General features: G+C 38.8%; 2 protein-coding genes across 2 annotated transcripts; one reads left to right on the top strand and one right to left on the bottom strand.

Moving 5' to 3' along the window:
- The first annotated feature begins 648 nt into the window (after positions 1-648).
- Positions 649-22,133, top strand: mnta (MAX network transcriptional repressor a). Its single transcript, XM_081371207.1, has 6 exons — positions 649-906; positions 6,905-7,457; positions 7,606-7,647; positions 8,433-8,544; positions 18,539-18,731; positions 18,893-22,133. The coding sequence occupies exons 1-6, from the start codon at positions 834-836 to the stop codon at positions 19,645-19,647; spliced, it is 1,728 nt and encodes a 575-aa protein (XP_081227333.1). The 5' UTR covers positions 649-833; the 3' UTR covers positions 19,648-22,133.
- slc35f2l (info solute carrier family 35 member F2, like) lies at positions 20,068-27,532 on the bottom strand (the record flags this gene model as incomplete). The annotated part of the gene is made up of 9 exons (XM_081370827.1): positions 27,426-27,532; positions 26,946-27,121; positions 26,712-26,839; positions 25,838-25,997; positions 25,591-25,747; positions 25,445-25,497; positions 25,199-25,353; positions 24,078-24,252; positions 20,068-20,174 (listed from the first exon to the last, which is right to left on the bottom strand). Exons 1-9 carry the CDS (start codon positions 27,500-27,502, stop codon positions 20,068-20,070), a joined length of 1,188 nt encoding a protein of 395 aa, XP_081226953.1. The 5' UTR covers positions 27,503-27,532.

Genomic DNA, 27,532 nt, shown 5'->3' with positions numbered 1-27,532 from the left:
GTTCAACAGAAGAAAGAAACACATACAGGTTTGGAACAACAACATAAGGGTGAGTAAATGATGACAGAATTTTCTTTTCTTTTTTGGGTGAACTATCCCTTTAAGTCCTTAGAACTGTTGTGGATCTTTGTTCTTTCTCACAGAAATTGCGTTTTGGTCACATGCAAATCATGTTTCTGCGGACTGTTTATCGATACTCGTTGCCTGTTGGAATATGGGTCTGTCTGTTGCGTTTTCGTTTTTAGTTGGCGTGCAATCCGCGCAGAATGACACCCATGTGAGCAGATACCATGCCTTGTGTGTCTACTTTCCTATTGGCTGCTCTAATCTCATGTTTTATTAATCAAGTTGAGCCGTGGAATGTGTAGGAGTATTGCGTAAAACCTGGATTTGACATTCACATTTTAAGCGTTCTATGTTGGCCTTTTTACCAATAGACAAGAAACGTTGCAGTACACGTGTATCATAGACCTTATAATATTTCGCGTTCTGTCGTAATTTGACGAAAATATGCGACTATTATGAAGAACGGCCATCTCCGTGTTTTGAAAACTAGCGCGTGCGGGGGCGTGGTCATCGAATCGGGGGCGGAGCCTAACTGTCTGTACAATGGCCCGATGTGTTGACTGAATAACCCGCCATCTTGTTGTGACTCCTCTACGTGCGTGTGGAAGAGTGACTTCAAGGGGGATCCAGTCACGTCTTTCCTTTTTTTATAATTTTTTTTTTTATAGACGACAAGATTGGATCCCGAGCAGAAGCTTTTGAATCTAACTAGTTAGCATTTTAATTCAGTTCTCCAATCGTTTTCTGGACCATAACACGAAAAAGAGATGAGTATCGAGACGCTTTTAGAGGCGGCGAAGTTTTTGGAATTGCAAGCCCTGCAACAACAGAAAGCACGTGGTAAGAAAGGAAAATTATGGGAATGCAGTCCCCTATAACAGGCAGAGGGTCACTTTACTGAATCAGTGTTGTTCTCTAATGGAGTAGCCGGTTAATTTGAGACATTGTTGCATGTGATGTCACAGGCTGTGATTACAGGATTGGGTGTAGTGCGTGACATCAAGATTTTTGTTGGGAATAATCCGATAATAACAAGAGTCTGCAAAACTGCAGTATAATATCCTTACGCTTACTTTCTAGTGTAGTAAACGGATGTGTTTCGCATAGTGACAGCCATGCATTAAAATGCAGAGAATGTAAGTTTATCTGCTTTGACTGTTGGGGTAGTTAGTGATTGAACACTTTATTGCAGTGTCGATGTAGGAAAACATACCTGCTTGCTTTTAAGGGCGGTGGCTTACAAGTACGTGCGCGAGTGCCAGTTGCTCTTTACATAATTCAAGTATCACATTACGCAGCTCTTATCTGCATCCTTTCTGTAGGAAGGTTTGGGTGTAATGTGTTATTTAATTTGCTTATGGTGTTCTGCAGCGCAATAGTGTACGGCTTATTTATCTCACTATTGTTTTCTCTCCCGCGCTGCATGAGTCCTCTCTGGCGCTTTCTGAATCTGAAGCTCCTCGGTGACGTGTCAGCCGTAGCCACGCCCTTAAGCGCTCGGGTGACGTGTCTGCCATAGCCACGCCCTTTTTAAGAACCGCGTGGACAGAGCCCTCCCCTTTCCTCCATGTGCGCGCCAGGCGCTCCTCTGTGTCGGGAGGGGGTTTACAACCAGAGGCAAAGTAGGACAGTAACCCCATGCTTGCCTTTCCGAAATGTAGACTACTGCAGTTATATAACGCACTCCTGTATTTTTTGGGATAATCGTGTTGCTCTTAGCAAAGTACTGAATGAATGACAAGCTTGTTGGCTTTAGGATCACGCAATCAATTGAGAAACCCATTAAATCATTTTAGATATTGATGTAATGTCAAAGATAATTGAAAATGTATAGATAAAATACATTCAGTTTAGCAACTGATACTATTAAAATATTGATTTATAATAATGTTTAGTTTACATTAACATTTTAGAATGTTATTACAAAGTGATTTGATCAATTATATATATATATATTCTATATATATCTATATATATATAATACTATTTTTCATGCTGCATGAAGTTGACATGAACATGGATGAATATTATATTTTCTTTTTGCACTTTCAAGTTGAATACTATTATTTACTCCAAATTATAAAAAAATTATAGAGGAGATAGAGCCTTTGCTATTGCCGGCACAGTCTTTAACTGTTTTTAAATTGTCTCTTAAAACCTTTTTTCTTTCTTTCAATTCACTGTGAGCTTCTGTCATGAATGTGTGGTTTGACCTGTGTTTCTTTGTTTTATGTTTTGGTCAGCTGTGTTTGCTTTTTTTTTAAAGGTGCTATATAAGTAAAACGTATTGCTTAATTGATTTTCAGCTGATTTTCTATTTCTCATTTGATATTTCATTTTCTTAAATGCTTATTAAGTGCCGCAAATGGCCTCCCATAGGCAGTGTCTAAATGTTGTATTTTTTACTAACATGCATGTATTTTACACCAGTCTACGCGCGTGGTACAAATCTTCTCAGTCAGTTTCACTTCTGTATTTCACCACAGCTGACTGGAATTCTACTCATCATGTGACTTGGTAAAAGCATTCAGATAGCAGGTTAAGCTGGGCTGTAAATTGCATTGCAAACTGGTGTACAGTCATTTCCTTTGTGCAGTTACCCTTTGCCCTCTGTAGGTGTTAAATAAGTATAACAAAATACTTTGGACAGTCAGGTGTTGTCCATCAGGGCTTCTCTTCCTTGTCTGACAATATATACAGTGCTGTCAGATTAATCGCATCTAACATAAAAGTTTTTGTTTACATAATATATGTGTTTGAATATGCGTGTGTGTGTATATGTATATATAATATATATGTATATGTGTATGTCTGTGTGTGTATTCTTTATACACGCACACACACACTTTATATAAATATATATTTGTGTTAGTGTATATACATAGACACACACACTATATATTATATATATATATATGTATATATATATATATATATATATATACACACACACACACACACACACACATATATATTATGCAAACAAAAACTTTTATGTTAGATACGATTAATCGATTTGACCACTATCTATCTATCTGTATATATATGTCACATTACTTGTAATGTCAGATAAGGGAGGGACCAAACAGTCACATTTAATTTATGTTGACTTGAAAGACTTGTTTTTTCGTGTGTATTGTGCTTCCTTGTGTATTCTGGTAATTGGTTGTTTGGTTCCATAGGAACTAGACATCCACCACACCCCCCTCCCCCCCCTCCCCCTCCTCCTTCCTAACCCAACATCTCTTTTCAGAGTAGGAAGCGTGTGCTATTCAAATAGCATAGTGGTGACTGGTTGGGGGTGGATTGCTGCGCTGTGATTGGCTGAGATTAGGTTGGAGCACTTTCACCACCCCCTTCGCTGACACACACGATAAGAATGACTGTCTTAAGTCTCATTATCTTCTGAGTGCACATGATTTGATGCTGTCCTGCTTTTCACCCTAATGAGATTCATGACGTTCCAGGCACACACACCTGTGTCTTTTTCATTTTATCTAGGGCACCTCATATGCCTGTGACCTCTTTACTACCCTGGGCACTAAGAGGATTTTTTAAAACAAGTAGCATTAGATTGCACAATTAAACATTTTTTAATGTTTTAATTGGCATTAATTGGCTGATAGGTTAGGGACATGCATATAGGGCAGTGGCTTGCAGTCACTGGTGTTCTGAAATGAGGTAAAGTCCAAATGTAAATTGATGTCCCAGATGGACTTAACGTTGTCACATTTTACTGGTTAAATATACATTACATTACATTTAAAAAAAAAAGAAACCAAATACAGCTGTACAATGTTATTAATGTTATATTTAATAATAACTCACAACAATAATAATTTAAACAATATATTTACATATTCAGTCATTATGTTTTCAGGCCATGTCAAGTTTGATTTTGACCTGACATAAAGAGGTGATATCTAAGTGGGTGAGATGTTTACTTAGTTTTAAAATTATTCTTCCCATTAATGCCATAATGTTCATTCCGACTTAATCGCGAAATGCGGAACACACACAAAAATAAGAGGCGGGATTTATTGCACAAACCAATCATAGCGTGATGGAGGCATTGCCTCCTCTCACTGACTTTTCCCAGTTCATTCTCAATCCCCCCCCCCCCCCCCCCCCCACCAAACCCACCACATGCTTTAGGGGGTCTGTTAAAACTCAATGGGCTCAGGGGAGGCAAGAGAGACATGGACTCCCACTTTACCTACCACGTAACTTTACCTGCGGGTGTCGCTGTTGGACAGTGTTACATTAGAAACGGTGATTTGCAGACGTTTTAAATGTCACATTTTGTATTATTTGCGTTGTTTTATTTTTGTTACATGGATTATTTATTTTCTCATCCAATTTTGTGAGGAGGCACTGCCTCCCTTGCCTCCTTGGAGGAAACGCCCCTTGTATAGAGAACTTTTGGAATGAAAATTGACTTGGATTAACCATAAAACAACTGACCAGGATAATTCTCCTTCAGCCCCACAACAGTGAGCTAATATCTAAATGTACTTTATCTGAGCAAAACCTATACGTTTATCAGGTGAGTTCAGTGTTAATGCGGAGTAATGGCCGCTGTAAATTTAGCTTTGCCATCAAAGGAATAAAATATATTAAAATAGAAAACTGTTATTTTAAATTGTAATAATATTTTAACAATAACTGTTTTTTACTGTATTTTCTATCAAATAAATGTAAACTTGGTGAGCATTTCAAAAACCTTAATTTTACTGCGTGTGTACATACTTTTCAGGAAAATCAACCTACGAATGGGTTACTTTTAGTTAACTGGGTTTGCACATTAAACGGATAAACATTTAACTGGGGGAAAAAACAAAGTGATTGAATGTTCAGTCTGGGGGCAATCTTTTCACCTAAAATAGACATAACTTCCTTAATTTCTTTACTGGTGAACAGCAGTGGAAGTCCTTTAGTGCATCATATGTAGTTCTAGTTCTCCTCTCTAAGTGAAAAAATAGTTTTTGTGTCTCTCCAATGTCTCTATTTTTCATAAACGGTGTCAAGTAGGGTGCAACGGCATGTATAATTGATACTGAAGGTTTGGCGAAGGTTCAGAAGGCCGTCCTGTGGTGTTTTGGAGTAGCCCTGCTGAAGAAGGGATTGTGGTAGAAGGGGGGCAAGAATCGTGTTTCCATTTAGGCCAGAGAAACTTTAGCCTGAAGCCTGTACACAATGTGCTCTAACAGTGTAGTCTCTATCCCCCATTGTTAACAAGTAACACTTATTTGTCTGTACACACACAAAAGCTCCTTTAAAGGAGACGGATATAATCTCAGGCTGCTTTATTGACCTATACTGATTTGGGGCTGCCTTGTCTCCATTATATGCCCTAGTTTAGATGAGATATTGCATCATATGTGTGAGGTCAGAGGTTACTGCAGTGCAACATACAGTTCAGTCTCTTACATTTCCTTGAACACTGTTTACTGGGTCATACTGAGAGAGACTGCAGACAGAGAGGACATCCATTTTGATTATTTATCATCTTGTATTTTTGTTATAGACGTTTATAGACTGATATAATGGATGGATGTTTACAGATTTGTAATGCATTTTTGAGTAAATGCTGAATAAAATAAGTTCATTTAATTTTAGAAAAATAATTTACAATCATGTATCAGTTTTTGACTGTTTATTTATTTGTATCAACTGTTATTAAAAGCAGTGTTGTTATCGTTTATTAAAACTATTACAAATATTTTTTGTTAATTTAAATAGGGCTGAAATAAAATAAAATGTAAATGTCAGGCCACATTTACACATAGCCGGGTATTTAGAGAAACGAATATTTCTCCCCCTCCGTTTTCAAAAATAACATCGTGCACACAACATCGTTTTCAAAAGAAGTTGTCGTTTACATCAACCCGCATAAATACAATGGGCGGCAGTGTAGGGAGAAGGATAAAGCCATGCAAGCCAATCAGAATCCTCAAAATCGACAACAACGAATAGCACGAGCGACTTCCTGTTCCTTTCAAAACAACAGACATGGCGCGAGGTTCGTTCGTGTGGACAGACAGCGAAGCAAATACAAACAGGCCAAAAGCGTTTGCACAAAAGTAAAAATGAGTACCACTTTAATAGCATCCATGATCAAATAGTAGCCAAACAAACTCTAAACATAGGGCGCTCACATGACGTAAGCATTTTCTGGCGCATAATGTGACGTTTGAGAACCTAAAACCCCGTTTCTCCCAGTTGACACGGCAACACATAACCGGCGTTTTCAGAAATCTCCACTTTGGCCGGAGTTTTCTGGGATAAAAACGGCGTTTTCGTGTAAATGACAGGCCAAAACGCAGGGAAATATCTGCGTTTTCCCATCGTGTAAACGGGGCCTTAGACAAACAACCTAAATAACAGACGAAAATTAGAAATGTTGCCTTGGCAACTAACTGAAATACTTGTTTACGTTGAAGTACTAAAATTGTTACAACTGAAATAAAATAAACGAAAGCTAAATGGAAAATTACAAAACCTACATAACAAAACAATTAAAACTCAATTTTAAAATTAAACAAAGTAATAAATACTATGATATAATATATAATACTAAAATAACAATGAAAAATACTGTGAATACTAATGCTGTGCTGCCTAAATTAAAATTCTAATACATTTTTAGTGTTTGATTTTTAATTTATTTAAATCTGGTCTTTCATTGGACTTAACATGAAAATAATTGGTTCGTAAAAAGTATCGTCCAAAAATGCAATATCGGTACATTCCTTATAAATATGTATTATTTAAGTATTTTTTTGTGCCATTGAAGAACCAATAGGCTAATAGATTTTTTTTTTTTTTTTTTCAACAGAAGAGAATGAGCTTCAGGAAAGGCGGCGCCGTGAACAGGAGGCGGAGAAGCGGAGAGCAGAAGTCAGCTCTTATACTCAACCCATTCGAATGAACCATGTGACCTGGGTGGAGGAGTCCGGACCTGAGCATCGCCACATACCTGCCCCGGCCCAGCCTCTTCCACCACCCCCACCCCCTCCCCCCACCATGCCCATCACAGTCATCCCTATCCCGGTGGTAGCCTCCACTCCTCCCGCCCTCCCTCCACCCCCCACCACAGCTCTCAGCCCATCGGCAGCACCCCACCTCACGCCACCCAGAAAAGATGCCCACTCGCTGCCACACCAGCATGCACTGCACCAGCGGCCCCACATCCCGTCTCAGGTGAAGGCAGAAACCACATCACTGTCTCAGTTCAACAGCACCAAACTGGCCCAGCAGCTCCAAACCTTCCCGGACTCCATCATCGCATCCTCCCAGCATGCACTTCTCCCCCAGCCCGGACCTTCTTCAGCACAACTCAGCCCGTCCGATGACCACCGTAGTTTGGATGGCAAGAAAAGACCTGGCGGGTGAGTGAGGGCGTGAAGCTGTCATTTATGACCATGTTGACCAGTGTTTAAGACTGAATCACATGAGAACTTTATAGCGGGTTTTATGGCTGTGAGTTTGTGTTATGTTTGGGAGCTAACTATTAAAGACTGTATGACGTGTTTACAGGGCAGGGACGAGAGAAGTGCACAATAAGCTCGAAAAAAACAGGTAAGGTCATCTTTGTTTGCTGTTGGTTTACCACTATTAAATGACTTTCACCCAATGCTTTTCTACATAGAAGGTGATGGAAGGTGTACACTACCATTCAAATTTTTGGGAGGGTAAGATTTTTAAATGCTTTTGAAGAAGTCTCTTGTGCTCAAGGCTGCATTTATTTAATCAAAAACACAGTAAAAACAGTAATGTTGTGAAATATTATTATAATTTAAAATAACTGTTTTCTATTTTAAAATGTAATTTATTCATGTGCTGCAAAGGTGAATTTTCAGCATCATTAGTCCAGTCTTCAGTTTCACATGATAATTAAAAAATCATTACAATATGCTGATTTGTGGCTGATGTTGTTCTTAATATTATTACCATTTGAAAACAGTTGTGCAGCTTAATATTTTTGTGGAAACCGTGATGTTTTTTTTTCAGGATTTTTTGATTAATAGAAAAGTTTCAAAGAACAGCATTTATTTGAAATAGTCCTTAAATGACTTTTCTTTCACTTTTGATCAATTTAATGTGTCCTTGCTGAATTAAAGAATACTTTTCTTTAAAAAAACAAAACGCAAAAACTTACTGACCCCAAAGCTTTGTACGCTAGTATAATAAAGATGTTTCAAAACAAGTCTGCCATTGATTGATATACAAATTAATCAAAAACAGATTTTGCTATTGGCCTTTTATAGTTATTCAAAATATTAAAATCATAATTGAATGCTGCGACTAGGAATAACCCTTGTCGATTATAACTTCTCTAATTATGAATGATCTTCTTTTTTCAGACGTGCACACTTAAAGGAGTGCTTTGAGACTCTGAAGAAGAACATCCCTAATGTTGATGAGAAGAAGACCTCCAATCTGAGCGTTCTGAGAAGTGCTTTGAGATACATTCAGGTAAGTTCAGCGCCGTCTCTGGTTATAAATCTTCACTGTCTGCTGTACGTCTACATCTCTTCTCACGTCATCTTGAGGTGTATATTTACACGTGTCAACAATGCTCGAGCAGAAGGGAATACCACCCGATGAGGCATTCTTGAGTTTGTTAGTTGCAGTGGTTTTGTCTGAAGATTGAAAATGAGATATTTCCAGTGCTTCTTTGATTGATCTTAAGCTCGAGATTAGCAGGATTGCTTCCCTCCTGCTGTGTGAGCAGAGCACCTTTCCTTAACCATCGCTTCATTTGGTTCATGTAAACCGAGATCATAAGCTTTGCTCTATCTGATTAAACCAGCGCCTCATTCACACATGTGCTCGGCTACAGGCAGACCCTTTGGAAGAAATTGGATTTGATTTAGCCGAGGCACAAGACGTGCAGGAGACTAGGGCAGTGTGGAAACAGAAGTCGTGTCACTGGATCCCCCTCCCTCCCTTAAGCCGCTCGCTTCTAGCCATTGGTAGATTTGACAGACCGACCAGCCGAACCATTATCGCTTTTCCCGCTTTCTGCTGCCTGTTGCTCAACCAGGCTTAAGGTGTATTTATTTAAAGCACATGGCCTGTTGAAAACAACCAGCCATTTGCTTGGATTTCTGCAGGATGTGTTCAGTATTCTGGGAGTTTTTTGAATATATGGTATATTGTACAATACATTGTATTTGGAAAATCCTATTTTGTGATTAAATGTAATTAATCTTGAGATCTAGTTTGAAACTGTAGATTTACATGCTACTGGATAAAGAAGTCCTAGCAACACCATATGTTACTTATAAAACAGTTAACTACATTGAAGCTGTTTAAGGCTAGATTTTAAATGTCCGGATCATAAATGTATTTTTAAACTACAAAGTCAATTATAGTGACTACATCGTTTAAAAATACATTTATGTATACATAAATGTAATGTGATATATATGAGTACAACATATTTATTCAACTATATAGTCAAATGAAATCAATTTTATTTAGCATGAGGTGGAAGAATCGTTGCCTTTTTAATTTTTTTAACCAGTTTGTTTACATTCACAGTCCATTTACTGTCTGACTCTGAACAAACCAATTAACATACATGAATTAGACTTTCCAACTTTCTATTTGTGAGGACCTTTCAGGAGTGTGTTGTCAGTATTTTCAAAGCTCGCTGATACAGTGTGACAAAAACAGCAACGTAACATTTTGTTTAGTTAGTCATTCTGGATGTTTTATTACTGGTGACACTGAGTAATTACTGTCTTTAAATGTTTTTCCTGGACAACAGGCTTGTAAGAAGTTCATGTCTATTGTTTAGCTAGTCAGTCAGTGATATGAGCTGTTTCCCAGTCAGTGTATCTCTCCATCTCTCTTTCTGTTTTGTCCTGTGTTCCTGCTAAAAGATTAGTGTGTGCCTGCTGGTCACGGGGCTTCTCTTTTAATGATTAGTGTTGTGTTTGCGTGTAAGTGTGTTTTGCGATGTTCTCTGGAGGTGGGGCTGTGGCACAGTTTGTGTCCAGGTCGGTCAAATCTGGTTTTTGACGTTCAAAGTGAAGTAATTGATAGTGATTCATTATTCGCGGGACAAATTGCGACAATAACTATGTGTTTAGGCCAAACGGTAACATACCAGTGTCGTTTTTGTTAATTAAAATATTAACACTTTAAAATAAGGTACCATTAGTTAACGTTAGATAATCCATTAACTAACAATGAGCAATATAATTGTTACAGTATTAATTAATCGTTGTTAATAAAAACACAACTGTGAATTGTTAGTTCATGTTAACTCAGATCCTTTAAATAATATTAACAGATACTACTTTAGATTTTAGTAATGTGCTAGTAATTGTTGAAATTAACATTGCAAAATACTTCTAAAGCATTTATCAATGTTAACTAATGTTGTTAACTATTGTTAACAAATAGAATAGTATTGCACTAAAACTATTACAATTGTTTTTGGTAATTTACATGAAAAAAACGTATGAAAATTAGAAATGTTACCTTGGCAAACATACTAAACTCACTAAAACTGAAATAAAATTAATTAATTAATTAATTAACAGCAAAATTACTAATATTTAAATGAAGGATGAAAATATAAAAATAAAAGCTATACTATATCCTTTAAATAATATTAACAGATACAACTTTTTTTAAAGTTTTTAGTAATAGTAAATGTTGAAATTAACTAGTATTTTTCAATGTAAGTTAATGTTAAATGGAACTGTATCACTCTAAAACTATTATAATTGTTTTTGGTAATTGAAATAGAGATGAAATAAAATATAAATATTACATGAAAAACTTATAAAAATTGGAAATGTTGCCTTGGCTAACTAGTACTAAATCTACGAATATGTGGCGGGTGAATAAAGTTTGAAAAAAAAGTGTGAAAAAAGTTTGTTTCATTTCTCTGAATATTCAGAGAAATTTGTTTGTCATGGAAAGTCTTGAGGAAGTTGTCACTCAGCAGTCCTTGTGGTTTTGACTCATTCTTCATATTGTTGTTTTGCAATGTGCAGCTATATTTTAATTTTCCATGCGACACTAGTCTCATTTTATATCTCATAATAACATAGTCCAGAAAGTGAACAGTTTCTGGTGACTGTTTCTTTAAATGTTATCCTACAGTCCTGATAGGTCTCAGGAGTTTCCCTGCCGTTCTCTCCATGTCATGTAGCTCAGAGCTCCTCCTCCATTTCTCCCTCCTTCTGTGCTTTTTTTTCCTCCTTCCCCCAGTCTCTCCCTCATGTTCCCTGCCACGGCCACATGAGTAGCGAGCACATGGCTAGACAGAGCCTCGTGACGTCACCCCTCCAGCCGCTGTTCCTGCCGCAGCACGGCACACTCGTAGAGCTCCATCTTAGTTTAGCCACATCCCTGAAACCCCCGCATTAGGTTCTGCCTTTTATTTAAGCAACCTTGCAGGACCTGTTTTTGCCTAGCAGTTTGCAGTGCATTGTGTTTCAGTGCTGACTGTGTGACTGATGTATTGTTTCAACCTGATAATAATATTGAGAATTTGTTTTGTTCTTATTTTTGCATGTATTGTGAAATCTACAAGGTCAGTTGTAAATATCAGTGAGCTTTATGACGCAGATTTATGTTGGCGTGAACCCTGATGTGTCACGATCAGCAGGATTTTGATTGAACATGTCATCAGGATTTGCAAAACCAGAAGGAATCCTGTGAAATCCTCCTGATTCATTTCCTGCCTTTGTGTAGCAGTGTGTAGAGTAAGGCCGATGTGGGTCAGTTGGTCATCTATATCATGCTTTGCAGAAACTAGTGGCTTGTCCTTGTGGGCAGGATCACATGATTCCTACTACGTATGCTAAAAGACTCATTTGTTTTTGTACAAACCACTGCAATTTCAATGTAGCTGATTCAACAAGTCTTCTTTGGTAAATGTCAGCACCATCTGCAGATCATTTGCTTTAAATGGAAAATCCTGTCATCCATTCATCTATTCTCGTGTCGCTCAAAACTATTAGGACAAAAAGAGTTATTAGCAACATGAAAAAGCTCATCTTACTGGCTATCTAGCTCAGTTGCAATTATAAAATGCTAATTCCAACCTAATTCATTCTGTTTTACTTTAAAGATTGGCAAATATAGTTTTTTTTTATACACTGTTATTCAAAAGTTTGGGGTTGGAAAGAGTTTTTAATGTTTTAAGAAGTATATCTTATGCTCACCAAGGCTGCATTTCTTTGATCAAAAAACAGTTAAAACTGGCATATATTATTACAATTTAGAAAAATTATACTTTTTTCTCTTTTTTTCTTTGATGAATAGAAATCTTTTGTAACATCATAAATGTCTTTACTGTCAGTTTTGTTCAATTTAATGCTCCCTTTCTAAATAAAATGTTACTGACCTCAAACTTTTGAACTGTGTGTGTTTGTATTTGTAATATAAATAATCATTCGTCTTTTTGGTGTTTAATTTACACTAGGGAATTAAGTGAGCCAGGATCAATGTTCTTTTTAAAAATCTATCTGACATCCTAAGTGAAAAAAGTTTACATTTGACGTGGATGACATCCCAGGATGGGTTTAATCAAGTCCAAGCTATTAACAAGCAGTGGCAGTCAAAGGATATATTAGTTGTAGGTTGAGCTTTCTGTCTCCACAAAAATATAAACTGCAGTACAAGACTTCCTCTTTTTCAGCACCATGTCAAACCAGAGACCCGGTGAGATTTACAGCTGTGCTTGAATAGGCAGAGTTACCAAATGCCTCAAACTGGAGTCACGGAATATCTTTCACTGCAGGCTTGTTTATGAGGAAGAGCGTGGCTGCAACGTGGCTCATATGCTCTCTCTCTCTCCCTTCTTTTGTTCTGCAGAACGGAGTCTGCAAACACAGGACCCCCCCCCCCCCTTCCCCATCTAACACTGCATGTGACAACATCAGGTCAATTTTTACCTCCTACAAATCCATCATATGCACGCACACTTGTATATACATAAACGTGAAGACGCAAATGCACACTTGCATGTGCATAGTCATGGGGGCGGAGCTTAAGTGAGTAACTGAGATAGCAAACCGATGGGGGATGGGGAGGTCATGTGCTCAGCTTGGGGTTTTTTTATGCCTAATTTCGATATCTTATTGCCTATTCACACCGCACAGACAAACGCTAACAAACAAGTTTGTTGGGTTTTGTCGGATCAGTGTGTTACCCCTGATGCCGTTGGTCGGGGTTTGTTTTCACCCGACTGAACTTGTTCAATCAGTGTTTGTCTGTGTCTGTTGGGGCAGTGTGAACATGATGATTTTTCACAAAATTCTAAATCCAACGGCCAGCTTGTTTGTTGGTGTTTGTATGTGTGGTGTGAAGAGGCCTTTAGAGTACAGGGTGACCGATAAAGCCTAAAATAAACAGATTTATACCTTAGATACCGATAACAGCAGCGTTTTTTTGGCCAATCATCAAACATTTAAAAAAACTCTGGTGCCCCTGATCCCACTTCACCTCTGACTACCAAATAATTTCACAAAAAAAAAAATTTTTTCATTAAAATGTAATGAAAAACTCTTCACTTTCACCATTTCTACACCAGATGCTAGTGGTGTGATGCGACAAAAGTCAATAAAACCCATTATAATCAGTGATTCTGTCTACACTGGATGTGGCGCGACACAACAAATTCCCAAAAGTAAACTGATGCCCTGTTTATATTTATGCTGTACTCCAAGTGCTCGCGCTACTTAACAAAAAGGACAAATGGATTTGCAACGGTCGCGTCGTGTAGACAGCTTTTAGCTGTTGCAGCGTGTGAACGTGACAACGGTTGCGTCCGGTGTAGACGTTTGGTCTGCTGTTGAAGGTTGAACGCCGAGTTCACAACAGCAGCTTGTGGTGCCGTCTGCTGATTGAGGTGCTTTTCTGTGGCGTGGATCTTCTGTGTTGGAGTTATTTAGACCGTGCAAAGTTAACTGTCTGAAGAAGGAAGTTTTAGAGGAATTGTTGTTTGGTGCCATGTTTAAGGCAGAGAGCCAACCACCAATCACACACTCGAATGCTGTTGCCACAGCTGTTTTCTTTTTCTTTCTTTTTTCCTCAGCTACAGTACCTGTGTGAGCCACCCCCGGCAGGCGCAATAATTTGAGAACCACTACATTATAGTATTTTTCACATTTTTTAATGATTTATTAGACGGAACTGTTAAACAGAAGCAGTAAACTAATTACGTTGGAGAATGTTAGCTCCGACCCTCAGGCGCTGGTGTTCTCAGCGCAGTAAAAGATTCTGAATCCGCTTCCCCCACATCAGCCAAGCAGAAAAACGTATTGACCAATGGGCAATTTCACGCAAAAATGTCACATCCATAACGCCAACTAAATACCATTGCATTGTGTTGTTGTTATGGATGTGACAGTTTTGCGCGGAATTGCCCCAATGCTGATTATTAAAGAATGCCAAGTATTGTCCAATATATCGGCCTTGATGATAGGCACTAGGCTAGACTAGGCACTGACCTGATTTTACCTCCATGTCCTCCAGGATATAAATACGACAAAGATTCACATTTATCTCCTCCTCAAACACCATCCAGATGTTGTTATTCCTATGCAGGAGATGATAACATCTCACTCATATTGAGTCAGGAGACGGTTTAGCTGTCCTGGGCTGGAGCAGGAGGGAAGGAATGGGGCCCCAGTCCACGGATCAGGAGTTCAGTGGGTTTGGGTGTTTGTAGAGCAGGCCGGTGTGTGTGTGTGTGTGTGTGTGTGTGTGTGTGTGTGTGTGTGTGTGTGTGTGTGTGTGTGTGTGTGTGTGTGTGTGTGTGTGTGTGTGTGTGTGTGTGTGTGTGTGTGTGTGTGTGTGTGTGTGTGTGTGTGTGTGTGTGTGTGTGTGTGTGTGTGTGTGTGTGTGTGTGTGTGTGTGTGTGTGTGTGTGAGAGACTAACAGAGGCAGGCATGCACAGCTGTGAGTTGGAGCTGCGCCTGATGTAGTACGCAGACCAGAGAGCTGTCAGCATGCCTCATCAGCGGTGGGAGGAAGGGTCCATGAGGGCCTGGTGGAGACAGCTTGCAAGGAATGTACTGGCCCCCCAGGGAAAGGAGGGCGCACTTGTAAAAAAAGACCAGAGTCGGCTCTTATGACCAATGTGAAGATATTGTTAGGAAATGCTTGCACTGAGATTCAGTATTAGATTTGTTTTCTGGTAGAAATGTAGTCCGGTTGAGCTAACGTGGGCGTAAAAGTGCTATTAGCTTTATCTATATAGTTAGCCTTGAACTTGGCATAATGAGAAGTGTTTCACATCATATTATTTACTATATCCATGTATATTAGCATGATTGGAATGCTGTATCGACCAATCAGCATGCAGAAGTCATGGTTTTTAAATTGAAATTATATTTCATGATTTTGATCAAATTTTGGCCTTGGTGAGCATAAGAGACTTCTTTCAAAAACATAAAATCTTACACCAAACTTTTGAAAGATAGTGTATATTTAAAAGAGCAAAAGCTTGTCTGAGAAAATGGCAGACAACAACAGTTGCTGAGGTAGAATAGGTCAGCAATGTTTTTAACGTGGGGATAAGTGATGGATCAGTTTAGGTCACACATATTGCTACTATTTTAAGTTCTGCTGCTCTGATTCCTCCTGTTAATGTTGTTACGTTAAGCTTCTGTCCTGCACACTAGACCTATATATGGAGCCACTGAGAGGTCCTCAATCAAACAGGCTTTTAATACCACTGCCCAGTGCAGACAGCACATGCTCACGCTGTCACACTCTGCTGCCCGCTCACCATACCTGTTACCACGGCAACTGGGACGGTTTTCAGCTGTTGCCTTGACAACAGTCCAGTACTCCCATTTAATTTGCTGAGACAAAAGCTGTCTCTCATTTCGAAGGATGTGTCCTCCGAAGGACCCCAAACGTCATAAAGGATGTCTTATTTCAGAAAAGAAACCCATTATAAAATTATTCCTAGTGGAGCGTGAATTGTTGTAATTTCTTTGACATTTCAGTTTACTGAAATGAAGCAGCCCACGATGACGTATGCGGCCAACAAACGCGACCTACGGAGGACGCAGCCTTCGAAATAAGACGCAGTTAAAGTCGCTAACGCCTCTGGGAGGCAAAAGGGCACTCTGAGCTTTGGAAAGGAAGTGGGGTGTATCGATTGGCCCAGTGACCTGTCATTATTCACGAGAGTGCAGAAGAATAGACCTTATCGACCCCGAGTCGAGCTGGAAGCCCCTCTTTATCTTCTGTCTTGCGATCTACAGACACCTGTACCCATATCAAATGACTGGCCTGGATCGTGTTTCCACGCTGTTGTTGTTTCTGCAATGCCATGCTTGTTCAGCGCACGTGGTGTAGGAGAAGGATGAGCTATGTAATATGTGCGTCCTCCATCACTGTCATTGCTCAATGTTTGAGGGTTAGTGTGTCTTTAAATGTATTATATTTTCTATGCTACGATTTTTCTGGCACATACCACAATTTTGAAGTTTCCTAAAGAGCATGTCATTAGACAAGCTTCACAATCATTTAACACAATGTCCACAGAGATATTTATTATAAACCTTTCAGAGTTTAGGTTTGTTAATAAAATAAATTATTAATAATAATATTATTATATAAAAAAAATAATGCATAAAATATATTTTTAGCATGCATATTACTAGGCTATTGGCTGTTTATTAGTACTTATAAAGCACAATGCCTTATTCTACATCCCTTAATCCTACCCAATACCTAAACTTAAACACTACAAAAACTACCTTGCTAACAAATAATAAGCAGTAAATTAGGAGTTTGAGGCAAAAGTTGTAGTTAATAGTTAATGTGTTCCCCATACTATGTTACCAAAAATGTATATAACATTTAAAAGTCCATTCTGTTCACCCATTAGACAAATCGCAGAGCACCGTTAACTTTATTATTATATATAAAATATTTATATATTGTACAATATTTTGTGAATATATTAACAACATATTTTCCATTTAAATATTTTTTCTATATATATTTTTATGTTTTAAGTAACTTCATATTTCATTCTGTTCACACGTCAGATCACTGAGCAGCATGGTTTTTAGTTGAGTGTATTTCCCCTTGTTTGTGCACAGACCCCTTAATCTCTTGCTCTCCATCCTCTTAAGGTCTTTAGCTACTGCTGCGTCCTCGTTGCCTGTTTGTTTCTCATGCGTCAGCTGACAGTGCAGGGAAACTGGGTCACTTGGGCCCTGCCCAGTGTGTGCAGTGTCTCGTCCTCTGTCCCTGCCCTCTCACTCTATCTCTGCGTGTGTTTGGAGCTTCGTGTTTCTCAGATCTACAGTTTACCTCATGTTTGTGAAGCTGGATCAGTATCTATGTGTTTATGTGGGTAGGTAGAAATGTACTCTTGTTTGGCACGCTCGCACTACCCAGATGTCCACTTGTGATTGGCCGAGCTCCTGCGTCATGAGCTCCACCCACTGATGTTACTCAGCGTGTGCACTCTTGCACACCAAGTGAATGCCTTCCCAGAAGTGGGAGGTGCTGTCATGCTTTGGGTAATCCACGTGTTTGTGTGAGTATGAGAGAGTGGCCGTGGCAGGGCTCTGATGAAAGCAAAAACAGACGGTGGGGGAGGTGTGTGTTTGGACATCCAGGAAGGACCAGGAACATAACCTCCACGCCTATAGATGATTACAGGCACACTTACAGAGAAGCATGTGACATGTGTTTTACTTACAACAAGCCTAAGAAATTCCCATATGCTTCCTTATAAGAAATGCCATTCATTTCAGCAGCCTTGGTTGTGCTCTATTAGGATATGAGTAAGAGATATTATCGGTTGTCATTGCAAAATAATCCCTTACCAGAATGACCAGAGTATTTTATCTTTATATTTGTAAAAATGACATCATTTTATATAGAGAGGGAAATAAATGACACAAATGCATATATAATGAGAGGTTATACATATAGTGAAGTTTATATATAAAGTTCTATTTTTGGCAAATGTAAAGGACTTTTAACATCAAAAGTGAAATGTCTAAGAAATTCGAATTAACACCTGAACAGTAAAGAGCGTATTTATATATATATATATATAATTATATTGTAATGGTAATGCCTCTTATTTTCCCACATCTAAAAGCTATCACTGGATTTTTCTGCATTTATGGAGTAGTTTGCAAACATGTCTACCTACAATGTAACATTTCTTCCTGTATTTTAAGCTCTCACACATCCAGTTGTTTATGTCTGTTACTGGTTCCCTTTTTTTTCTGTGTGAGGTTTTACTTTTGCTTTAGCAGGTCTTATTTAATAATAGAGGGAGGGGTTAAGAAAATAGCCACCAACTCTTAAGTGCTTGGAAATGCTGGTCTTGTATTCTTGTTGTTGCACAGCAAGGTGACATTTAATTGTTGCAGCTATAGATTTTCAGTGTACCCTGCCAGCTCTTAATGCATAGGATAAATGCTCAGTTGTTTATGTCTTCATTTTCCCCTTGTAGACTCTGAAGAGGAAGGAGAAAGACTACGAGCATGAGATGGAACGTCTGGCGCGGGAGAAGATCGCCTTGCAGCAGAGACTGGCTGAGCTGAAGAACGAGCTGAGTCAGCGATTGGATGTGATCGAGATCGACCGTGTTCTTCGACAGACTGTGCAACCAGATGATGACCAGGCCTCTACCTCCACTGCCTCAGGTTAGTCTTGCAGAATGGTTTGTCTATATCTGTCAATTACCACGGAACGATACAGTAGAGATGCAGTACTGTATATCTGCTTAAAGTTCCTATTTCAATTTCATTCTTTAACTATCTCTTAATGGTTTCTGACCCTTTTTATTTTGTTGTCGTCTCCACAGAAGGTGAAGACAACATCGATGAAGATATCGAAGATGAGAGCTTATCCCCCACGGCCAACGCCTTACTCAAAGTGCCTGCTGCGCTTCAGCCAGAGTTAAAGAAGTCCCTGTCCCTCATAACACAGCACATCTCCATCCCACACAAACAGTCTAAAACTTTGTCCCCGAGTCCCTCAGCTCAACTGTCCCCTGTGGCCGCCGCCGCCTTGTTCACAACTCCGGCTATGTCCTCAATGCCAGCACAAGCTCCTAATGGCCCAGCATCTGCTCCGGCCCTGCAGACCCTACCTCCGGCCCAGACCCACATAGTGACCACAGCCAGCCTGCAGCCTACCGTCATTGCTCACGCGGGATCGGCGTCGCACGCCTCTGTCATCCAAACCATCAACCACGTCATCCATCCAGGCTCCAAGCACATGGCCCACATCTCCCCATCCTCCTCGAGCTCGGTGCAGCTGGCTCCCGGACCTCAATCCATTAGCCATATCACTGTCGCCCACCTTCCTGCAATCTACCCTCAGCCCGTTACGGTCACACAGCCGGCGGTTATGAGTCACATCGCGCACACACTCTCTCACGCCCAGATGAACGGCACTTCGGTATCTGCCGCACAGGCCGCCATGGTTGGCAAGCAGACGGCTGTGGGTCCTCAAGTGGTTACCCATCACCCTCAGCTGGTGGGCCAGACCGTCCTCAACCCAGTCACTATGGTGACAATGCCCTCCTTCCCAGTCAGCACGCTAAAGCTGGCCTGAAGCGCTGACAGTCAGACCCCTAGATCGAGTATAAACACTTAGACCCCGTTTGAGACTGCAGCCACACGCAGCACTGCATCTAAACGAACTAGAAAGCTACAGGACTCAGTACATTCCAAATGAAAAGAAAGTATATAAAGACTCAAAAAGTGATACAAAGAAATTTATTGAATGTCTAATACTATATAATGATATATAATAAAAGACAAAAAGAGATGTTTTATCTTTATGTGTGGGTAAAGGCAAAGTCTAGAGTACTTGTGTGTTGCTCAGTGTTTTAGGCTCTAGTAGAGTATATTATGATGAAACTGTGGTCCAGTCCCAGCCTAAACTGACTCTTAGCCAGCCTATTACGTCTAACTACTGGTTATAATGACTTATTTAAAAGGACGCCCCCCCATAATACCTCATACTAACTCCTCAACTAACAGCACACCTCATGCGAATACTCTTCTCGGCTCCCATTAGACCAGGTTTAACGTACTGTGTTGTGTCTGACGTAATTCCCAAACCAGTTCTTGAAGTCCCTACAGAGATAAAAGACAATTTATTCACCCTCATGTCGTTCCAACCTGTATGGCTTTCTTTCTATGTCTTTCTTTCTTTCTGAAACATGCACACGAAGAACTGTTTTATCAATGAAGTTCAAAACGTTAAACCCTGTTGACTTTCATTGCATGGACTAAAAACCACCAAGACATTTTTCAAAATATCGACAGAAGAAAGCAAGCCATACAAGTTTTGAATGGCATGAGGATAAGTAAATAATGTCGTCTTTTTTTGGGGGGGTGTACTGACATTTTAAAATCAACTTACCTGGTCAGTTTGGTGTCATATTTTATCACTATAGTTGATGCGTGATGTAACATCATTACTCTGCAAAAAATGCTTTTCTTACTTGTTTTTGTCTTGTTTTCCTTTACAAATATCTTTCAATTATCTATAAATTCTTAAATCAAGATACATTTAATTGAGAAGGAAAATGACTTAAGATATTAAGTCTTGTTTTCTAAAAAATATATCAAAATGAAGTGTTTAAAACAAGAAAATTTTTAAATGTGGTTAAAAAATATTGTTTTCCTATAGAATATTTCTAATATTTTTTTGTTTTAAGACTAAACTCGTTTAATTTTGATAAAATTTTCTTCACAAGTAAATGTTCCTCAATGTTTAGATATTTGTGCTGGAAAACAAGACAAAATACTGAGTAAGAAATTATTTTTTTGCAGTCTACAATGTCACTTTTAGACACCTGGAGCGAATGTGAGATATTTCTAAAAGAAAATATCTTTTGACAGAGTTTACATGATGTAGCCTATCTGTGGTGCTCTAGCTGGCGTAGACACTCTTGTTCTGTGACTATCACGTGAGTCATTGGGAATCTGACAGCAGTGCCTTTAACATTGTCAATCTGGAGTCCTGTTCAATGCTGCACAGACGCCCCCTATTGTTCTCTTGTTGCAACTGCACTCTTAAGTTATTCACTAACAAAGCCACCAACTTGCATCCAACTGAGTGGTGTATGAATTCAGCTTGTGCTCCCCATTCGCTGAGGTAACTAACTTATGAGATAGCCATCAGTTTGCAACAGTGCAAACAATGTTTGCGAATGTATTCCAACATATTCAATGCCTTCATCTTGCCACTGGTGATAAATGTTGGTTATTAGGCCATATGTAAAGGTGGTACATGGTTATTTGTGTATGTAGCAGATGTCACGAGTGTTAAAATTTCATGCATTCATTAATTTTGTGTGTGTCGAATGGACGTCACAGAGGCTTTATGTGTGTGTTTTTGTGACCTAATAATGTTCCGGTGCAATTGGAAGGTGGATGGCTGTCGCCTCGTGTTCCTTAAATTAACATCTTTATGCTTCAGGACAGTTTTAAGAGTCTGAGAGAGGAAGAATGCGTGGACGGGAAGATGTCTGTATTGAGCCGCACTGACCGCCACACAGGTAGAGCAATAGCCTGTGTGTACAAAGAGATTTTGATTTAAAACTAACACTGTGACCCCCTACAGTTATCCCAATAAGAGCAAACCAGGTTTACAAATCACACTAGCGTTATTTTGTGCAAGAGTCCCTGCATTTGTTTCGCTTCTGTAAGCGTGTGAGAGAAAACGCATTGGACTTTTTTTTATTTTGGCTGTCAGTTTTTGTGAATGTTTTGTGCCCACATTCATAGACGAATTGACGTGGCTGTTTTCGCATGTAGATGGATGATTCAGTGCTAACTTTTTAAAATATTATGTTCTTTTAAATTTCTGGGACCATGACAGTTATATATATATGTTAGAGCAACTTTTCAGACCTCTTTCCACACTGATATTATATATATATATGCGCATATATATAGTGTGTTTTCCCTATGGAGAAAGTTTAAGTTGTGTATATAGCCTGTAAATTTGGGGCTGAGTATAGACCTAACTGTCCATTATGTTATAAGAGGAGCAAAAAATAAACAAGAACAAATGTTAAATAAAAATGCATTTACTTGTTTTGTGGACACTTCAAAATAATTTGACAGTCAAATAGAGAACTTAAAGGGATAGTTTACCCAAAAATTAAAAGAAGTCAATTACTCAGTTTTGCGGAAAGATATTTTGAAGTACATTAAGAGCCAAACAACTTTGAGACATTTCACAAAATAACTGACAAAACAGACAAAAGAGAGTCATGCCAGGTTTGTAACGACATGAGGGTGAGTAAATGATGACAGAATTTTCATTTTTGTGTAAACTATCCCTTTAAATGTGTACAATATTTCTTAAACCTCCACTTTTAACTAACTACATTTGACAGTTTGAGTAAAGCCATATAGTTTTTACAAAACTATTTTTGTTCAGTATTAAACAATTAAACCCAACAGATTTTGGGAGTCATGTTTGTATAGAAAATGAATATTTAGCTCCAACCCTAATTAAACACACCTGAACCAACCAACTAAACAAGGTGTTCAGGACTGCGTGTAAATAATCAGCAGGCTTGGAACTGAACTCTAATAATTAAACTGAACTTTTTATACCTCAGCCGTTGGTCACCATCCACTTTCATTGTATAGAGGGGAGCAACTCCGACATTCTGCTATATCTCCTCATATAGATGAAAGAACGTCATACAAGTTTGGAATGATGCGAGTGTGAGACGAGTAAATAATGAAAGTTTAGGGTGAACTTTCCCTTGTTCTGTTCACGTGCATCAGTTCTAATCAGACTGTCGAATATCTAATATGGTGGCTCAGAGTAGAAAAAATAAAAAGGTTGGCTAAGTGTGACTATATCTCCAGAATATGACTTTATATCAGATTGTGACTCACAATTTCATCTCAGAATTATGCTGAGGTGGAAATGGTCTTCCAAACGGTCTTTGCGTGCCTTACATTTAATAGTTCTGATTAACACTATTAACTCATATTTTTATACACATTACTCCAATTACACAAGTAAAAAACAAACAGGAGTTTTGTGGTGAGCAAGATGAGGAGCGTCAGCATCTGTGAATGGAATGATTTCTGGCATTTAGAATAATTGAGATTACAAAGCAAAACCACATCATTAATTTTCACCCCTGGTGATCATCCAGCAAAGAGAGTTTGGCTGAAATCAAGATAAATATCAGGTCACAAAAGCTATTCCTATCTGTCTGAATTAGTCAATATGTGATACATAGCATTTGAAAAACCAGTATTGATTTATGTGCCTTGGTTTTAATGTTTGGACAGGACTTCAATTCATATCTGAGGGTGGAGGTTGATGCTGCCCACCTTAACCAAGCCATGTGGAGAATATTGTAGTGGGAAAATCCAGGGCAAATCACTTATTAAATTAAACACCTCTTTCTCTGCAAGTAATGTTAATACTTTATACGTCTCAAAATTGGAAAACACTGTTAAAAGTATTATGAGACATGCTAAATGTACAATATAGGAACATTAAATAAGGTAACTCTCTCTTTGCATAAACACAGATCTGGTGCTTGTAAAGATATAATTTAGTTATGATACCATAATATTTATTATCATTGCGTCAATCAAAATGTCTGTTTTAAATTCCCACATCTAAGCTGTAAGATATTACTGCATTTCATGTCATTTGAGTAATCAACATAAACCCATCCCTCTTAATATGGCCGACAAAGTTTTGTTTTATTGAGGCTTATATTTCACAAAGCACTTCTCAGTACAATAAATATCAACAACAAATACACTGGGGCAATGAGATCATTTATCTGTTTAAACACAAAATGTCATGAGATAACATTTACGTCATATGCAGTTTATTCATTGTCACATTTGATCTATCATCATAAAAGTTCCATTGTGTTTTACCATGGAATTATCAAAACTACATTTGAACACTGTTTATGACAACACATGCTGACTGTCTTTCATCCAGCCGGCTCTTGATTTGATCTTGCTCTGCTTGTGCACGGCTTATCTCATCCACACAGCCTTGAACGCTGCTGTTATCAAACTCCGCGGCGTGATTGTCACAACCTTCCTCTTCAGACGCTGGGGCGAGAGTTTGGTTCAGTGTGGGGACGGTGTTAAACAGGATGAAACCAATGAGGATCACCACCAGTGACACGATATACAGTCCTGAGAACTGAGGAAGAACAGGTGAGGTGAGAAGGGACTGAAAAAAGTCATAAAATGTATTTATTCAACATTGATGGCCTGGTTGTAGAAAATAAAATATTGAAAGGAGTGCAAAAAAAAGTACTGTGAACTACCAAGATCTATTTTTCTTTTTTTTAAATGAGAAAGGTCAAAGCATAAGCAGGGGGCATAGGGCACTTAAAACCTTCACACATTAAAGAAATATAAAGCTCCATGTCACAATGACCTGGAATATTTGAGATAAGAATACAAGGACACATCTAGATACTTCTGCCACTTGGCTGATGTCAGGATTAAAGAGACCATCAGCAAAATAAGACAGTAAATTTGTAATAAGACAGTAAAATATGAAAGTAAATTTTTTACTTTAATTTCTTGTCATTTCTATTCAGCATTTATTTGGTATAACGTTTTCTCTCAATTTGCTTTATCATTAATTAAATTAAAAGGTGGCCAGAAAAATGTGTAATAAACGTACCATTGCCGATTATTACACTTACAAATAAATGCTGTTGTTATGAACTTTCTATTCATTAAAAAATCCATGAGCAAAAGTGTATCGTTTCCTCAAAAACATTTAGCAGCACAACTGAGCTGATTATAATAAGAAATGTTTCTTAAGCAGCAAATCATCCTATTAGAATGATTTCTGAAGGATCATGTGACACTGAAGACTGGAGTAATGATTCAGCTTTGCATCACAGGAATACAATACATTTGAAAATATGATTTACACACGCTTCTTCTATAGCAGCCACTCCGGAGAAAAGCCCAACAGGAAATATCATCCATAAAGTAATAACATAGTAAAATCAAAAATATTATTTGAACTTTATGATTTTTAAATACCGGTAACTAACTCTATAGTGGCCAAAAGTGATGTCCTGCAGACAGTGTGTGTGTGGTGTGTGTAAAATAAATATTTCACTCACAGTGTATTGGAACAAAAAGAGCCCACAAAACAGGCTGAAGATGTCTCCAGTGAGTAAGGACAGATTAACCGCTGTGGCACTGGTCATCTTTATGACCACAGGCATGAAGCTATAGAAGCCGTACATGCAGAGCGCATATCCGGCCAAGAGCAGAGCTGAGGAGAGAACACAAAAATCAAACCTCAGATGAGGTCATCGACATACTGCAAATGGAAAGTATTTTAATTTCACATTGCAGTACTTTACCAATTTCCCATGTCCATTGAATTTTAGACACTTCGTTATGTTCGAGAATCCCTCTGCAAGTGACAAAACACAACAGTGCAGATGATGTAGCTCTGATTTTTAGCAACAGGTCTACTGTTTTCTTGAAGTTCATCAACACATCTTACAGTTGTATTCCACTGATGATTGACCCGAAGAGGCCGACCATCCCCAGAAATTCCACCCTGCTAAGATTCTTTACCGTGTATTCCTGGCACACATTAGAGATGGCATAGAGAGTGGCACTGACTAGAACCAGACCATCACCGAGGAGAATGTCACTGGCTGTTGACACAGGAATAAATAATGGCCACGGTTTGACTTATTTTAGGTTCTATGCTAAATTATGTTGTGGAGAAGCAGCTTGCCCCTCACTAGATCCCAGGTCCTGGCCAGCGAGGAGGTCCGCTCCCACCATGGCTCCAACCCCAGCCAGACATATACATACAGCTACATAGTGAATGACCCTATAGCGGGTCTTCAGGAAGAACCAGGACAAGATCATCAAAACTGGGATAATAAAGCAGTCCAGCAGCTGAAATGCAGTCAGTAAGCCAGTTAGTCAAACAACAACTTGCTTTGAGAATTTTAATCAGATTCTGCTTTTGCAGTGTGTTACAAGTGACACATCTTGAATTCAGTAAATTAAAGGAGAACTTGGTAACTTTTTTAACTTAAAACTGTCTAGAAATCATTTGGATGGTTAAACAACCTGTTCTGGTGATATTGGTGACTTTCCCCACTCCCCCCAGCGTTCCCAGGCGGAAAACCAACCTTGCAACTTGGGGACTACCGTCCCGGCAAAATAGAAATTGGAAGTCTCGTGAGAACGAGAACGAGCGCGAAACACGAATCGCTTTACGGCAATTCAACATAAACACACACGCATGTATGATGTATTACCAGATTACCCACCTCGGTAGACAAAGCTCCACACACGATACAGTTGGCTTGCTCCGATCAAAACAAACGCACATGAGCAGCGGTAGAGAGGGGGAGGAGGCCGCCGCAAGTGAGTTTTTTACGACCGTGTTGTGAAATATACGCCCCCCCCACAGCTGTAGGGGGAGCTTGTGGGGAAAACATGCGACAACAAAAGGGAAAATCAGCGAAGAAGTGACTAGAGTTCGCTAGAGTTGCCGAGTTCTCCTTTAAGAACCTACACAACCTTTAAAATGGCCAGACTTTTGAATGGTAGTTTATGTAAACACACCGTATATCAACACACACATTCATAAAAAGTTGTCACCTGTATGCTAGTTAATGTGGTGTACTGGTATGCTTTCACCACTGCGTAATTTGCCTCCACATCTATCAGTCCCAACAATAGATACTTCCACCATTTTGTCTTCAATATCTGCAAAATATTGCCATCACCTACATTAAAAGAGAGGCATCCTGAATATTACATGTCCAAAAAACAGTACTAGTTATTCTGAAAAATGTTTAATGGTTGATCAAGAATGGATCCGTGATCAAATACCTCTTCTGAAGATCAGTGCCATGGTGTAAGTGATGCCTAGGAGGCTGTAATTAATAAAGCTCTGCAGCATGGGTGTATCAAGGTAATAAATGGACGCCAGATACTGAGATGTTACAGCAGTCCCACAGATCAGTGCTGAGAGGCCTTGACCCATCAGCAGAGTTTTGAACAGTTGCCTGCAATGAACATTTGCTTGAATAACTGTTCACCATTTGATGAAGGATTTGAGATCGGTCAATCATGCACTATTAATAAATCCTCTGAACCATCTGGCATGCTAATGATCACATACACATACTCATTCAAAATATTAATAAATATTATAATAATATATAAATAATACTAAAACAACACTAAACCCTGATGATCATTTTATACAGCATGACTTGAGAATGATCTAAAACAAAAAAAAAATTCAAGTTTAGACTCAGACTTACAGTATATATACACACCACTGAATGTAAGCTTGCATTCACTCACCATGTGAAAATATCCCTCCATTTAGGAAGTCCTTCTCTTATTTTATTGCAGAGAGTGTCCAGCTGTTCCTGAGGCATCTTGTGTCTCCTCTTTGGAGCTTTGAGACA

This window comes from Scardinius erythrophthalmus (genome assembly GCF_964197995.2).
Source record: "Scardinius erythrophthalmus genome assembly, chromosome: 7".
Lineage (NCBI taxonomy): Eukaryota > Metazoa > Chordata > Actinopteri > Cypriniformes > Leuciscidae > Scardinius > Scardinius erythrophthalmus.
Note: the sequence above shows the minus strand (reverse complement) of the source record. Positions and strands in the feature narration are given on the sequence as shown.